At 28.8% G+C, this 18384-nt stretch overlaps 1 protein-coding gene across 2 annotated transcripts in view; it reads left to right on the top strand.

Moving 5' to 3' along the window:
- The first annotated feature begins 296 nt into the window (after positions 1-296).
- LOC108746405 (putative uncharacterized protein DDB_G0282133) overlaps positions 297-18384 on the top strand; it is a 25818-nt gene continuing 7730 nt past the window's right edge. Inside the window, exons 1-13 of one of the 2 annotated variants that reach the window (XM_018483146.1) lie at positions 297-866; positions 1291-5584; positions 6602-6677; positions 6790-6861; positions 12284-12476; positions 12672-12788; positions 13096-13272; positions 14182-14349; positions 14587-14679; positions 15381-15423; positions 15803-15915; positions 16259-16389; positions 17171-17206. In XM_018483146.1, coding sequence (XP_018338648.1) covers positions 420-866; positions 1291-5584; positions 6602-6677; positions 6790-6861; positions 12284-12476; positions 12672-12788; positions 13096-13272; positions 14182-14349; positions 14587-14679; positions 15381-15423; positions 15803-15915; positions 16259-16389; positions 17171-17189 — 5943 coding nt within the window. In that variant the 5' untranslated portion in view covers positions 297-419 and the 3' untranslated portion in view covers positions 17190-17206. Of the gene's footprint in view, positions 867-1290; positions 5585-6601; positions 6678-6789; positions 6862-12283; positions 12477-12671; positions 12789-13095; positions 13273-14181; positions 14350-14586; positions 14680-15380; positions 15424-15802; positions 15916-16258; positions 16390-17170; positions 17274-18384 lie in introns of those variants that run through there. The other variant, XM_018483145.1, reaches the window with a different exon arrangement.

Here is an 18384-nt window from a genome sequence, read left to right as displayed (position 1 = left end):
TATATAGTACAAATGAAAACAATGTATTTCGATGGAAACATTTTATAATAAACTTTTCCTTGGAACAAAACGTTTGTTTAAAATTATAAAAGAATTCAAAAGAAATATGTAATTATTCTTCAATTATTCTATATCTGTTTTTTTTTTCTTAAATGATTTATTAGATAATATTATAAAAGTTTTAAAAATTTATGTATACAGAAAATGTTTGATATCTGTAGAAACATTAAGGCCCAGTTCCACAACTCACTCTTAACCGAGGTTCAACTTATTCCTCATTTCTTTGCAATTCTAGAATTGAAAAGCGATGAGGGATAAGTTGAACCTCGGTTAAAAGTTAATCATGAGTTGTGGAACAGGGCCTAAAAATTTTTATTTGTTAATTTTTATTAATAAGAAATTCTTTTCAGTATGAGGAGATGAAGCACGTGCAGAATATGAACTTAACGAGTCAGATGCAAGTACCACCACCGCCTCTTCCCAAAGAGGATACCCGACCTCCTTTGCCTCCCACAAATACATATCAATTTACGAACATGCCACCTCCACACCAAAACAATCTTCCATTATTTCCTGCAAAAGAATCTCCCAATAAGATGATGTCACAAGCAAATGTAACAAGTTATCCTTCAAATCCACCGTTACCTACAACAAGCCAACCACCCTTACCACCTGAAATCGAGAATAGCGAAAATATCACAGCTGAAAAATCTAATAGTAATATAATTAGTGATTCCAAAAGTGCTAAAAAATTGATCTCTGAAGAGGAATTGACCGAAGCTGAAAGAACATTTGATGCACAGTTCAAACAGTGGGAAGAACAATTTAATACTTGGAAGCAGCAAAATGCCAATCATCCAGACAAGGTAAGTACTATTTTTAATATGCATATAATTATTAAGAAATAATTAAATGGATATTATTGAAAAGTAATTATTCATATTAGAAGATACATTTTTAATAAAGTTTATTTTGGTTTGCAAAAGTCAAAATATGAACATAAATAATTCTGCAAATAATTCTGCAGATATATAATTATATTGAAAAATCATGTTTTTTATATTACGATGCTCTCAATTATATTTTGAAAAACATTTTTGAAATATAATTATTAGTTAAAATGAAATTAATCGATATTCTCATTTTTATGATATCAAGATTATTAAAGTAATAAAGTTTTTGAAAGAGATAAATTAATATCAACAATTTTTATTTATTATTGCATAACTTAACATAAATAATTGAAATTGCATTTTCTATAGAGTTCAAAATGGTATCTTCGTATTTCAGACTCAGTATAAACAATACGAAGCGAAATGGACATCATGGCGTGAGAAGTTGCTCGAACGACGCGAACAGATGCGTAAAAAACGCGAACAACAAAAACAAGCTGCTGCGAAAGCAGAAGCCGAAAAGAACAAAAACATACCTGGGGACGATAAAATACTAAACATCTTATCGAACACTGAAAATCAAGGATTGATCAACAATTTATTGGGCATTGGGAAAACTTTGGGTCTTACAGGGAAGCAAAATATTTCTGCATCTTTAGTGCCTCCGCCACCACCGCCACCAATGCCGGAGACCACAAATAATTCTAGTAATCAACCTGTTGCACAAGGAATGCAGCAAATTCCACCACAACTAAATATGATTGGACCCACTGTACCGAATTGGTCCAATCAACAATGGGGAAATCAACAATATAATTCCAGAATGGAAGCACCGGCGTATGGTCTCGGGATGTCGACAATGCCTCCAATGCTCTCAACGCCGGATATTGGACCACCCCAAATGATCTCGTCAAATTTTGCACAATCACAGCTGAATATGCCAAATAACGTTACACCAAATTTTTCGCAACCTCCACCAAATTTTCTTAATAATGATCGAATGCAATTACAAAATGTAAAAGCACCAGGTCTAACAAACATAAATGATTGTCCTCCATTTGGTTCAGCTGATTCTTCAAGTATGGATAAGCGTTTTATGCATCCAAATGATCGAGCATCTCACAATTTTGACGGACAATCCAATTTCAAAAGAGGTGATCAGGAACGTTTTGGACGAGATAATACTAATTCAAATTTGCACGAACAAGAATTTAGATCTTCTACTGATAATTTTGACAAAGTCGAAGCACAACGTTTTAGAAGAGGCGATAGAAATTATAATGACTTTGGGAATAATCAATTAAACTCACAGAATAATTTTAATCTAAGTAATGATCGGTTTGGGCCGGCAAAAGATCGTTTTGGGCCAGGGAATGATCATTTCAACAGCGAAAATAATAGGTTTGGATCGATGGGAAGTGATAGGCTTACATCGGGAGGTGATCAATTCGGATCAAACAAGGATCGTCCTGGCTCAGGATCTGATCGATTTAGCAATGAATGGTTTAAATCGGAGGGTGATCGATTTAGACCTGGAAATGATCGGATCGAAATGGATAAAGATCGCGGATCTGGAAATGATCGATTTCCAGATAATGAGCGATTTGGATCGGATCGGTTTGTATCAGGTGGAGAACAGTTTGCTTCTGGAACTAATCGTTTTGACTCTAAAGATCGTTTCTTTTCTGGTAATGATCGATTTGGGTCTAATAACGAGTCTTTCCGACCGAACGATAGATTTGGTAGAGGTAATTTTGATTCAAAAGATTCAGCTGATAATAGACGAGACAGTTTTGGTACTAACCGGGGTGGTTTCACTAGAAATTCATCATTTGGTTCGTCGAATGAATTATCGCCAGAATTGAAGAAACTCATGGAAAAGCGAAGAGCAGCAGGGGATGTGTTCAGACCCAGTTTTGTTGACTCCGACAAGTTTACTGGTATTGGTTCTCTTAGTGAAAGCTTTAAAAAAATTACCAGTCACTCGCCTTTTAAAAGTTCCTTCGATTTTCAAAAAAATCCACCAAATCGTAGTGAAGCAACGAGTAGTGGATCATCAAGTTTTCAATTATCTTCTGATTCGGGTCAAATTTCTACTTCATCATATGGGTCACGAGGTCACTTTTTCAGCGAACCTCCTCCTCCTTTCAAAGGACGTCTGGATAACTTTGTTAAGCATAATCCTATGGATTACAATGAACGAGGAAAGAATATAGAAATCAGACCGCATCCCAATCAATTCCAACTAACAAATATTCAGCCACAAGATGTTGTTAAACGCTCTGAAAATATCGAAATTATTGATATCGATGCTGATTCGTCGCTGCAAACTGATAATGTTGCAGATGTAAAAAATACGGAAGCAATGCAAGTGGATGAGATTAATAGTTCTATTGAGCAAAGCAACATTGTTTCTTCTAATGACTTAAAGGATAATAATGGAGAAGAAAATAAAGTTATTAATGATGATAATTCTCTGCAACAGGTTGACAAGAAACATGATGATAAAATCCAAAGCAACACCGAAAGTACGAATGAATCTAATAACGGTATTAAGAAACCTGAAAGTTTGCCCTTCATGGGTGAAAATGACGTACCACCAGTAGATTTGAACATTGAACCACCACCGGAATTGCCTAATTTGTGTCCCATTTCTACGGACTCCAATCAAAATATGCCACCGAATTTAAACAAAGATTTTGATAGAAAGGGACCAGCTGATAACCAATTCGATATGCGTTTTAATAATAATAACAACTTTGATTCCAAAAGGATGGAATTTAAATCTGGTGTACCATTTGAACCTCGAGGACCGCCAATGTTTAGTCCTAGAGGTCCTCGTGCATTTTTAACTGATTCTTCGCGAGGTTCATTCTTATCACAAGGTTCTATGGATGTACAATTGGGTCCACGAGGACCCAAAGATGGCCAATTTGGGCTTAATATATCAAGTAAAAATCGTTTCAGTCCTAAAAGATCTAATGATGAGCAATGTAATGATCAAGATTATAATGATGAATTATCTGAACATTCAAATAATGAGAAATTCAATCCACGTGGTCCTGTAGATGAGTCATTTGGTCAATTTGGACCTCGACCGCTCATGAATACAAAGTTCGGTCTGAGAGGATCCATCGATCGTCCAATTGGACCAAGGGGACCAATTGATTTACCGTTTTCTCCGCGAAATCCTGGTCCATTTGGACCTAGAGGCAACAATATGCAATTTGGTCCTAGAGGAGTTAATGATCGTTTAGATTCTCGAACAATGTCCGAAAGACCATTTGGATTGCGAGGGCCCAATGATGGATCATTTGGTCCTAGAGGTCCATTTAATACATTTTTTAGTACTAGATGTCCTTTCGACTCACAGTTCGGTTCTATGGGATCCAATAAGTTTGGTAAATCAAATGAGGCACCATGTGATAAGAGATCTTTCGATAATAGTGGATCTTTTAGCTCTTCTAATGAAAAAGTTGATTTTCAAAAATCCAACGAAGATCTGACTAGTCCGCGTGGTTCTAAGGAATCTGTTCTACTTGGTTCTTGTGATTCAAATGATACTTTGCTTCAACGTAACTCGAAGAATTTTAATGAGAACCGATTTGAATCTCGAGATTCTAATGGTGGACCCTTTGGATCATCGGACTTCAAAGGCCCGATGAATGATTCAACTAATGCAAACTTTCCACCTCCGAGCGATTCTTCGCTTAATCGCGACGATAATTTGCGTAGAAATTCTTGCATTAGAAAAGAACAGTTTGAAGATAATATTTTTGCTAAAAAGGCCAAGTATGAAAGCCCAAAATCGACTGACGAATTTAATAGAAATTGTCCTGATAAAAATATTGAAATGCAGAAAGAAAACACCAATGAATATATTGGACCTGATTTTAATAAAAAAGAGACTGTACCTTGTTCAGGATATGGATTTAATGATAATTGGAAGGATAAGTTTGGTAACGTTCACAGATCCGATGCAGAGCAATATAACATTGATAAAAACATTTCAAGTACATTTGACGAGAAGTTAGAAAAAAGTATAATGGAACCAAAGGTGGGTAATTTTAAGTCTCAATATGGTGAATCTACGACTGAATCTGACTTTGAATCGAAATATTCTAATTTATTGATGAAACGACCGAGGAGTGATGAAGAATTTTGCGTGCAGAAGTTTAATTATAATCACGGTGAAGGTGATAAAAGAATTGTTGAATCGATTCACTTTACTCCGACAAAGATAATTGATTACGGGCACGTGTCTCGTGCTTTGATTATGGAGCAGCAACTATCGTCAGTCCAGTGCTTTGATTACGGTCACGGAAATTTAAAACCCGATTTGCAGCAGCATCATTATCCGAAGAAAGATTTTAGGAATTGGGTGGAAAACGAGCAGAATCTGAAGGAATACACTGAAAAAATGAGCAATTACGAAAGTACGAAGGGAAAATATGCTGAAAAAATAAGGAACTATAAAAACAATGCAATAAATTTCGATGCACGCAAATCAGTGGATTATAATAATCGAAAGGAACGTGATTGGCAATCGAATAAAAAAACTGATGGAGAGAAGAAAGAAAATGATGATCGTAAGGAGAGGGGACATTATCCCGAATCAGAATCCCGAAGTTTTGAACGAAATATTGATGACCAGAGCGATCGACATCAAAGTGATAAAAATATTCACAAAGGTAATTTAATATGAATTTATTTTATGAATAATAATTTTGGTTTTTTCAAAGAACAATACAATTTCACAGATAATCTAAATTTTTTAATAAATTGGAAATAATCATTTTGAGAAAATTCTAATATCAAAATATCGAGGGTACAATAGTTTTTGAATTATAAGCACTTAAAATTAGCGAATTATACCGCCTAATGTGCGCTTAAGTGCGATAGGATTTTTCATTGTATCGTATCTGAACGAGCGAACTTTAGGCGCTATAATTCGCTAATTTTAAGTGCTTATAATTCAAAAACTATTGTACCTTCGATATTTTGGTATTAGAATTTTCTCAAAATGATTATTTTCAATTTATTAAAAAATTTAGATTATGTTTTATGTTTAAATTTAGGTTAGATTATGATTTGATAAAAAAGTGCTTACAATTAAAAAATTATTAAAGTCTCGACATTTTTTTATGTTAGAATTTTCATCTCAAAATGAGAGAAATCCCAGAAATCTACCCTTAAGCATTGTTATAGTTTTTGAACACCCTGTTTTTGTTATGATCTATTGAACATCCTATATATGTTTGTTTTGAAATTACTATCTTTTTGTAACGAATAGTTATATGCAGCTTTAATTCTTCATTAAATTGAAAACATATAAAAACATCTGAGCAAGAAAGAACTAGAAATGACGAATTACACTAACATTTTTTAAATCTAACTTTATATCTTAAAAATACAAAACTATTATTGAAAATGGACCAAAAATTATCAAATCTTTAATGCAGTATGAAGTGTTTTTAAAAATAAAGCGTTTGGTTGAAGTTTATTAGCTTATTTTATTAATTGTAATAAAAGAATATTATTTATCATTTATAATTATAAAAACGAGATATAGAATACTGTAGTTTGTAAAGTTTGGAATGCTGATTTAGTTTTACACGTAATATGTCTGTAAATTATGAATTACATTGAAATATTAAAGAACAAACAACTTACATAGAGTATGTTTCATTGCATCCATCATTTTTCAGATACAGAGCGGGTTCAAGAGATACATGATAATCCCCGAAAGGAGATGACTAAAGATAATGACAAAGATGATGATAGGTATATTGTATGAATAATAAAAATATTTAATTTTTTATATAATAGAAATAGTTGATAATATTACATAAAAGTATGAGATATATGTTTTGAACATATATACCATTTTCTTTAGATTGAAAGGAAATGTTAACTGGCAGGAGAGTGCAAACAAAAACATCGTAGATACAAAACTTCAAGAGATCAGGTATGTTAACATTACTTTTTGTTTGCAGAAGCTTTAGTCTACATTTAATCATCAAGTACTCATAGAAAAAAGAACATTGATTTGAAGGATTTTAAATAGAAAATTTAATTTCTTAAAAATATTTACATTACATATCTACATTTATATATGAATTTAGATTACTAATCAAGAAATAATCCAGGAGTAAACAGGTCTGATATCATGAAAAATTTTAAAATACAATAAAATTTTTAGCAGTATTATTTATAGAAAGTGATATTTTGAATATAACTTTTTGTTGAATTATTTTAGCAATAATTATTTAATTCTGAATTAATGTCCTATAAGTTCGACTACGTTTATCTGTACATAATCATGCATCATGGTTTACAATTGTGTGACAAAATATCTTGTTTATATTTGATATATCGCTCATTTGTTACAATGACATAAATTTAAAAATTATTTAAAAATTGTTTTTTTTTTAGTTGCAAAAAAGGAACAGAAAAAAATTAACTTTTATTCACTTTCTTTTATAACACTGTTTAACAAAAAAAGAAACATTAGAATGAGATTAATCATTTTCCAGTTTTTTTTTTTTACTAAATGTGAATCGAATTTTCAATTTCAAATTATTTCATCACGTAACAATTTTGAAAAATTTGCAGTTAACGCTTTTGAGTAGTCGTCGCGACCATATTGGATCGTAACATCTGAAGCGAGAAATGGTATGTTAATTTTTATTACGTGCTATTAGTAAATAAAGACAATTTGAATAAAACAAAAAGACGAAATTACTTTAAAACATTTGTAAAAATGGACGAAAACTATGTTTATCTTCCTCGAGTCAGTAAATAATTGTAAAAAGTGATAAAAGGCACGTGTAAATAAAAATAGATTATGCATGTGCATTGAATAAAAACCTTCATTTTTTTTATTTTTTACGATTATTTACTGACTATCAGGGGGGATAAGGATAGTTTTTATCCATTTTTACAATTGTTTTGCTGTAATAACTGATTTCGGCAAAAAACGATTTCATTATTTTATTTCATTCAAATTTTTTTTATTTATAAATAGCATGTAATAAAAATTAACGTCTCATTTCTTGCTTGTGACGTCACGTGATTCAATATGACTGTGATGATCAGGAGCCTTAGAACTATATAAAAATTATGATTTTCATGTATTTTGTTATATTATAAGTATTATAATTACAATAAATGACATGTTGAAGAAACTTTATTGCAATAAAAATTAAGTAAATCTTAGGACTTTCAGCTCTTAAAAGATTTTTTTTTAATATCGATTACAATTAAATAATAAAATATTCATAATTAAATAATTAATATGTGATTTATTTCAGGCTAAAATAGGCTGAATTAGATCATTAACGATTTACCAAATAGTTTTTAATTATATTTAATATATTTTATTTAAACTTAAGAACTTTTTAGGCTGTCGAATTTTATATCAAAATTAAAATTCTTAAGATAAGAAAATTAATTCAAAATCGTGAAAGATTTCTACTCGTATACATAAATTTCTGCATCCATGAGTTTGTTCACGTTGTTTGAATCCTCAAAACTTGTGCATTTAAGGTTTTCGAGTAGTCACCACAGCTATATTGAATCATGACGTCAGGAGCGAGAAATGATACGTTAATTTTTATTACATTTATAAATAAAGACAATTTAGATAAAATGATGAGATTGACTTAAGACATTTGTAAAAATAGACGAAATGCTTAACGACTATGCTTATTTCCCTGACAGTCAGTAATTGTTTTTATTTACAAATGGAACAAAAATTAACATATCGTTTCTCGCTTTTGATATCACGATTCGATATGGTGGCTGTGATAACTACTCAGGAGCCTTAAAATGAGATAAATATATATTTGGGCGTTGAAGAGAGAGTAAACAAAGATGCTGAGTGCAAAAAGTGTAAGCAATGCGAACAGATCTAATCTGGATATTTTTCATATTTTAGAATATCCGCCATATTAAATCGATTATTTTAAATTTATTAATTTTTACACAAATTTATATTCAATGATCTTAAAGTTTAAATAAATACACTTGAAAGCTATTTGATAAATCATTAGCGACTTATAATTCACAATTCACTTCTTTTTTTTCTTCTTTCCTTTTTCATTATAGATTTCATATTTAATTATAAATATTTTATTAAACATAGTTGATACTGAAAAACTCCCTTTGAAGGTTAAAAGTCCTAACAACAAAATTAATTTTGATTCCAACTGTTCCAGTATGTCACATATCGTAGTTATTTATAATATGACGCAATACGTAAAAATAGTTCTTTTTAGCAATTCCAATTACAAATTTTCCAAAATTATGACGTAATGGCAATTAAAAAACAGATTTGTATTAGTATCTAAAAACTATAAAGAAAATAATTAGTCTCGTTTCTTTGTTCGCAAAAAAATCATTTTTTACCAAACAGCGAAATCAGTTATTACAGGAAAATTGCATTTTTAACTTGATATTACAAAATTTTAAAATAATTCAAAACATTCAAACTTATTTTAATTGTGTGATTGTTATAGCAATGAGCGATATATAAAAGATTAAATTAAAAAGAATAAAGAAATAAATATAACAGATGTAAAATGTATCAAATTAAATTAAATTAATTAGTAAAAATATAGTTTAAACTTCTGTAACGTGCTAGTGTACACAATTAGTATACATATTTTTTTAGTATGATGCATAAATATTATTATAGGATATACTTATAATATTTACCACTGGAAAAATTAGTGCAGTACTACATTAAATGCAATTAAATACAAATAAATTTATATATTTTTTCTGTTAATAAATAATTTAATTTTTTTAACTTTACATGTTCTTTGGCCGTGTTCGTATATTACTGCCAGTTATCAGTACGTAAGAGGAACGATATATTTTCAGTACTGGCTGGCAATAATATACGAACATGGCCTTTGTTGCCACGATAACTTTATAATCTTAAAAGAATTAATTTATTTATTAACATTGGAAAATATGTTTAAAATCGATTTGCATTCAATTGTACCGATCTTACATTAGTTTTCTCAGTGGAAAACTATTAGATTAGATCCGGATCTCAGCAAAAAAAATATGTACGAAGATGCATTAGAGAAATACAAAATATTAATAACGAATTCGATAGGATGCACACTAGTGCATAATAAAGCCATTGTATATTTATTTAATCTGTGTAAAAGTAAAATACAAATATTTTAAATTATAAAATACAAATTTTACTTAACAGCGCAATAAAATGGGAATTTTATGGTTTAATTTATTTTTATATTTATATTAAGTATATATAAATTTTTATGTCGATTTGAATACAACTGTTTTAATGTGCACTGAGTACATCCAATTAAATTTGTTATAAGGAATTTACACCTTTTACTATAAGAAACAACGGTAGGAATAATTTAAAATCAACATATTGAAAGAAAGTGTTCAAATGTTATAAGAAAAGTTTATGAATATTATTCTAAGAGAACTAATAAATTTTATATAGGACAAAGTATATTTGTTAGATGGTATGTTATTATACAACATAACAAAAATTAGTTTTATCGTGAAATTTAATTCTCTATCATAGAAATTATTTCTATAGAACAAAAATTATTCTCCATAAATCCCAAATTCGTCCCAAAAATTTTTTACATTTGGTACTTTTATTTCTCTATTTAAGGATATTTTTATTTGCTCGTACATTTATAATAAAATTATTTTAAATAACACAAAAATCTATCGAGATGTGTTATAATGTTTTAGCAAATCTTTTTGATTATATCTCGACAATGGCAAAACTTAATGGTTCTGTTAATTATATTTTACAATATAAATATTGCGCATGTGCAATTGTGCATTTGCTGCAACACGATTTATGATACATTTATTGAAGTTCGAAAAAAAAAATTTCTATAATTTTGATAATGCCAAGAGTTTATAAGCTATTTTATGTTCTGTACTATTTTATGATTTATTGAGACGGATATCTGCATATATTCGGATTTAAATAATCGAATAATAATTATTATAATTTTTCGAATATCCGAGGGTCAACAAAATTTTTATATTTATACTTATAACACTGACATAACAGATATAACAAATTTAATATATCTGTGCTGCAGTCAGTCCGATTAATACATTAATTATGCATAGCTAAATACTATGCATATAATCAACAAAATTTACTATATAAGTTTATATGTTAATTATTTTTTATAATTTTAGTATACGTTTTTTAAATGGATACCATATATAAAAAAGTTTATGCAATGATTACTGTTTTGCATATGTAAAAGTCGTCTCCGTTTGGCAGACAAGACTATGTATGAAAAATACTTTTGTAAAAATGAATTTACTTTAAACATGTATTTATGCCAAATTTTTATTGTTGCTTTTAATAATTACACGTAACATACCATTTTATTCTTCACATAAATTAAAAAAAAATGTTATAAACCATAAAAATTTTATATAACTGTAATTCTAAGACAGTTATATATCTAGTCATAATTTTAATATTGATTATAATAAATTTCTTATATTTGTATTTCCAACAAACTGATTTTTTTACAGTATTGATCTGTTATGTGAAAATTGTTTACTCTCTGAAAATAAAGAGAGAATACTCATGTGCCATTTTCCACTTATGACATTTACTATTTAGTAATGAATATTTAATCCTATAATGCACACACACAGAGTTTTACTACAATATATATGTGATACTTATATAGCAGTTTTTATCATTGCTTTCATCAAGAAGTTTATAATATACCAATTTATATTGCATGTACATATAACGAATATATCTTTTATTTTACTTATTTACTGTAAGATATTCGTAATTTTATCTACAATATCAATCTGTCTGCTCGTAATAAGATTCTTATATTTTATATCTGATAAACCGAATTTTTTCAATAAATGATATTTGTACTGAATTTTTATTGCTTAAATGCAATATAATGTACAATATACCGTTTTACGTATGGTATCGATCTGTTTATATGGAATAATTTTTTATTGTTTGATACTTTGTTTGATATTTTTTAAAGCGAATTATACTATTATGTATGAATATTTAATGAAGAGTGCGATTGTTGCGAAATATTTTTTTCAAATTGTTATTTACGTGCGTATGCTATTGCATAATTAGAAAAACTTTCTAAGAAAAATTTCTACAACACAAAATTTATTTATTTCTATTTCTCATTGTACTTATTCTATGCTGATTATTATAAAGATTACTATTCTTTTATTTTACAAGATTGATCAAAAAGTTCGTTCTTTTGTTTATTAGCACAAAACAAAAAACGAGTGATTTTTTTCGATCAATCTGCTATAATGTAATTATTTATAAGTATATGTTTTTATTTTACTAAGAGATCAATCTTTTATAGCCTTTCTCCAGATACAAAGAAAAATGTTGCGGAATCCACTACGAAAACCCTGGAATTGGCAAAAATACCGAATTTTACGATGGTCGATGATCTATTGTGTCCACCAGGTCGCCAGAACAGACCACCAAAAATAGCTATCATCCTCAGAGGACCACCCGGTAGCGGCAAGTCTTTTGTGGCTAAACTTATTAAGGTATATTTATAATAAATGCTTAAGTATATATTATTACATAAATGATTATTTTGTATATGTAAAACATAAGTTAATATATTCTGAATAAATACATGTCATATGCTTCGAATACTTAGTCCAATTGCATTACATACATTCTACATATGCGTAAAGCTATACAGACATATTTAATTATGATACTTTCTTACTGTGCAGGATAAAGAAGTCGAGCAGGGTGGTTCTGCGCCGAGAATATTAAGTTTAGATGATTATTTTCTTGTCGAAAAGGAAATAGAGACTAAGGATGATAATGGAAAGAAAATCATAGTTAAGGTACAATAATTATATTTGTAATATAAATCGAATTTTGATTGACATTCACTTTTATTTAGAAATATTGTGATAGTAACTGTATTACATCAAGTTTGTATAATATCAATAATATTTAATATTTAAGGGAGTAGATATTTATTATTAAATAACAATATATCTTTATAGTTTATTATATATTGAAAAGTAAAATTGATTTATGTAAAATACTTCATAATTTTATAGATTCGAACCCATTACGAATATAATGTAAAAAAAACAATTGTGTGTGAATACTTTCATTTTAATTCTAATTTTTAATTTTTCATAGGAAATGGTATATGAATACGAAGAGGCTATGGAACAGAGTTATATAACTTCTCTTGTTAAAGCTTTTAAGAAAAATATAACAGATGGATTCTTCAATTTTATCATATTAGACTGCATTAACGAGAAAATTTCGGATTACGAAGAGATGTGGAGTTTCGGCAAGACAAAAGGTTTTAAAGTAAGTTATTGATTTATATATTTAATTTAATTACATTATATTAGGTTAAGTAAAAAGTCATCGCGTTTTTTTAAAAGACATCTATCAGTAAAAACCGCAATTACTTTCTTACCAACAATATAAATATATCTTAATAGAGTAAAGTTTCAGCTTTAAAAATCTCTTTTTTAAATTATACGATACGACAATTTTTAATGGAGTTATGAGCAATTAAAGTCAAAATAATTCTTTTATTTAATCCGCGATAACTCAGTAATCAAAAGTCGTAGGAATATTTAAAAAAAAAGATTTTGTAGGGAAAGTATCAAGCTTTCACGATAGGTAATCGAAAATTTTCTCAAATTCGTTTTGGACACGTTACAAATCCACAAAGTGAGAAGAAAATTTTTCGTCTCTTTCAGCTCGTAGTTTTTGGTATGTAAAAATTATCAAACTCATATAAACTTAAAAAATGTGATAAGCTTTTAAAAGTAGAGATTTCAAGCTTTAAAACCCTTTTTTTAAATTTGAATTTCATTCATTATTGACGAAGATATTGTATACATATACAACTTTGAGCTAAAAAATACGCGATGACTTTTTACTCAACCTAATATATGGTTTTTTTCTAAGACTATTGGATATTGATATCCTTGTTGTAAATTTTTTTTGTTTTAAAATAAATTTAATCATCACATTAATTTTATTTTTCTATGAATAAATATTTTGAAGTTGCATGTATCAATAAAAACTTTTAATATTCATGAGCATATAATTCTAGGAAGAATTGATATAAAAATATTAACTTTTTAAAACATACATCTATTAACATTTAATTTTAGACTTTTATTACCTACAATATATATTACATTATTATTATTAAATTCGGTACTAACTTGTTTTTACTAACATGATATTATATTTACCAAGGTGTACGTATGCGAGATGGAGATGGATCTACAGATATGTTTGAAGAGAAACATTCACAACCGTACCGAGGATGAAATTAATCGGATTATAGATTACTTTGAACCAACACCCAGTTATCATCAGAAGCTAGATGTAAATTCGATGTTGCAAGAGCAAGCAATAGAAGAGGTAATTTTCTATTACTCTTTGTTTTTCTTAAAAAGAGCTAATATTTATATATAGATAAAGAGATAAAAGTCCATTATTAGTATCTAAATATTTTTGTAAGTTTACAATTTATAATTTGAATTTTATAATAAATAATACATGAATTGATACACGATACTGCACGGAGTGCTATTCTTTTAACATAGTATATACATATATGGGAAATTATATTTGTAATCACAAACATTTATTTTAAAGGTGGACATGGAAGATAGTCAAGAGACGCAAGAAAAATCTGCTACTCAAACTGAAGATAGTCAAGATAGCCAGGAAGATACTCAGGATGTAATTGTAAGTAAATGAACTTGAGGCTCCTGACTAGTCGCGACAGCTATGTTGGAATCGTGACGTCAGAAGCGAAAAATGACACATTAATTTATGCTGCAAGCCATTTATAAATAAAGAAAATTTGGATAAATCTAAATAACGAGATTGCTTTAAAATATCTGTAAAAATGGGCAGAAATCATTCCTTTCTCTTAATAGTCAATAAATGATTGTAAAAGACAGATAAAGTGATCCTAATTTCGGGCAGAAACACACGGTTTGAACAGCTGTTGAAATGAATGAAATATATGCTTTTATGTATAAAATTCCGGGATAACTATAGCTTCTGCCCATTTTTAGGACTTTCAAGTACGAGACACGTTACATTTTCACAATTAAGCAAATAATAACGAAATGACTTGCAGCATAAATTTCGTCATCAAAACGTCACTTTTCTATGCCTATAAGTTCAGCCATTTATCGTGGCGAGACGTTGTAACATACAAAAAGGTTTTACATGTGCTCGTTTTCGATGCGCCGAGGGCACATATATACATGGACTCATGCTTGTGTGTGTGGGGCTACTAATTTCGTTACATTTCGCTAAGCCGCTGACTAATTTTGAATCGCATACTGACTAGTCAGGAGTCTTGTCAGAAATGCTTGTCTTTTATACGTCATTCTATGATTTTATTGTATTTTTTATGTGTGTTTTTGTATTTTTAGGGTGTTAGTAAGTGGGAGAGAATGGAAGCTGAAGATAAACTGGGTTAGCTAATTTATATAAATTTATACTAATAGATTATACATATTCATATTCTCAGTGTATATTTTTTTATATTTAGTGTGAATCTGTAAGAATCAAATTAAGGCGAATACTATTAAAGTCTATAAATGCTAATGTCCATACATAATTAAAAGTGAATTTATGTGAGTCTGTTGACTGAAGAGAGTCTGAATAAAAGCGTGAATTAGTTTTAATTAAAAAATATTAAAGATATAAACAATATTTAATTGGAAAGCATTAGAATACAATTGTGTTATCACATTTATCTTTGTTAACTCACATTAATTTTAATTTATTATAAGTTTCTTTAAGCGAGCTAATTATTATTTATTTTAATTTTTTTTATAACGCAATAATGTAGATCGACTGGACGGTTTGGCAAAGAAGAAAAACGAAACAAAACCGCAAACTATGGAAGATTTCTTACAAGTTCCCGATTATTACAATATGGAAGATACTTCTGGTAAAAAACGAGTATGTATCTGCGTAATATTAAATTATAATATCTCTTGACTCACATAACTTTTTTAATTAATTTGAAAAGACTTGGCGACTTATTTTGGCGAAGATATTAAGAAAATTTATTGTATTTTTCCAATTTTTTAAATATATTATTTGCAATAAAGTATAAATTACAATTTTATGTATTTAAAATTAATTAAAGATTCATACGATTTTGTTATTTGTAAAATTTATATAAATAATTTTTTATGTTATTTTTTATGTACAGTTCAATGACTATAGTGAAAAATAGAAACATCAAATTTTTTAATAAATACAAAATCAAGTAAAAGATTTTACATTTGCTTTTTTGCAGGTACGTTGGGCGGATCTAGAAGAGCGTAAAGAGCAGGAAAAAATGCGTGCTGTTGGATTCGTTGTTGGACATACTAATTGGGATCGAATGATGGACCCTACGAAGGGTGGGAGCGCCTTAACACGCACAAAGTACATATGATTAAATTCATTTTAGAGCATGTTATCAGATAAATAAAATTAGAATTTATTATATATTTGCTTTTTTACGAGTTTCTTTTTTACTTCTTTTCAAACTTTGATTTACAAAAAACAATGATTTAACATCATTAACGAAATCCAAATTTATATTTATGTTATACTCTATTTTTTGTTGTTCAAAGCATTATCAATTATATTTGTACAAAATATAATAGAGATAATTATACGTATAGTATGTAGTAATAGTATCCATAAATTTTAAAAACATTCGTAATTATGATAATTATATATACAGTATATAGTGTATAAATATATAAAGATTATGCGTTTCGCGGGTTTCCTTCGTGTCCAGATCCATTCTTGGAATGCCAACGTTTCGTGAACCTTGCAGTCCACTTCATTAGGGCGAAGAGCAGCCTGATACTGTAAATCAGATACTAAGTATCAGGTTTCTCCTCGCCCTGATGAAGTGGATTGTGCAAGATTCACGAAACATTGGCATTCCAAGAATGGATCTGGACACGAAGGAAACCCACGAAACGCATAATCTTTATATAGAAAGTACCCATAGAAGCCTCAAGAATATTAGTGAATAAATATATTTGTTTACAATATACTATATTTAACAAAAAGTAATAAAGGAAATTAGATAAAGCTATTTATTCAGACTTTCCTAATAATAAATTAAATTATGCACTTTATATCATACATTATATTCTCATATTGTACGTGAAATATGTAACTATTATTTACCTCATAATTTTTATTATAGGTTCTTCACGCTATCATAGAACGATCAACAGTTAACGTGAGCATTAAAAATGAAGTGCAGCATTCAAGTATTTGGTATACCTCATTATTTTATGTTTCCAGCACTGTGGTGTGTAAAAAAAATTTCTTATTTTAATGACTAAATTGTTCATAACTATTTAGTTATTAAATTTCAGATTATAGAATTATTATAAGAATATAAAAATAATTAAAAAAAAATAATATTAACTTTTTAATGGATTGAGATAAAGTTATAAACTTTGTATATAAAATAATGTATTTGTATCGTAAATGAGATTTTGTACACACAAAGAAAGTGTACAAAGGATATGTGTATATGTACGTGTGTATATAGGGTGTCCCATTTTAACTGATCACTTTAAATATCTCTTAAGAATACATTTTAGGAAAAAATGTTTCTAACAAAAGTTTTATGACGAGATTATTAAGAGGCACATAAGAAAGTACCATTGGTTTGACCTTGACACTATCAAGATCAGGACAAAGTCATTTTAAATTTTATAAATAGATCCTCCCATTTTTTTTTTTATTACATATTCTCGTAGTTTACCTCTAGAGCTTTTCCAAACACTATAATAAAATTTTTTATTAAGTATCAAGATCATTGAAGGTCTTCTTATTTTTATTTTTTACGATCGACTATTGCCAACCAAAAGTTGGTGAAAAACGGAGAGAGTATGCGTTTCACCGAAGCGGATCGGTTGTAAGCGCATGTCTCCATAACTATAATGTATATTCTTATTAATATATTATTAATACTTTTGATTACAGACTTCTTATTCGTCAAAATGAATATGAAAGGAAGAACCTACAAGCTTTGATCTTGACAAGTGTTATGAAGTATGAAACTGTACAATATCCAAAGAGGTTTTAGCTGTCGATCGAATATTTTGGATAATGCTAATGCTGGTGGTATTGTAATTTTCACAAACCTTGTAATTTGAAAAGTACTTAATGAAAAAGAATTCTATGTTTTGAAAAGCTCTCGAGGTAAGCTATAAGAATATTCTATGAGAATATGTAATAAAAAATGGAAGGTTTCATTAAAAAAATTCAAAGTGACATTCTGATCTCGACAATACCACCCAAAGTCGCATCAACCTGGTACCTTGGTTCTCCTTGAAGTCATAAAACTTTTGTGTGAAACATTTTTCCCTAAAACATACTGTTTGAGATATTTGAGGTGATCAATTA

The sequence above is a fragment of the Trachymyrmex septentrionalis genome, unplaced genomic scaffold (genome assembly GCF_001594115.1).
Source record: "Trachymyrmex septentrionalis isolate Tsep2-gDNA-1 unplaced genomic scaffold, Tsep1.0 scaffold17, whole genome shotgun sequence".
Classification (NCBI taxonomy): Eukaryota; Metazoa; Arthropoda; class Insecta; order Hymenoptera; family Formicidae; genus Trachymyrmex; species Trachymyrmex septentrionalis.
This window is presented reverse-complemented; position numbering and strand designations above follow the sequence as displayed.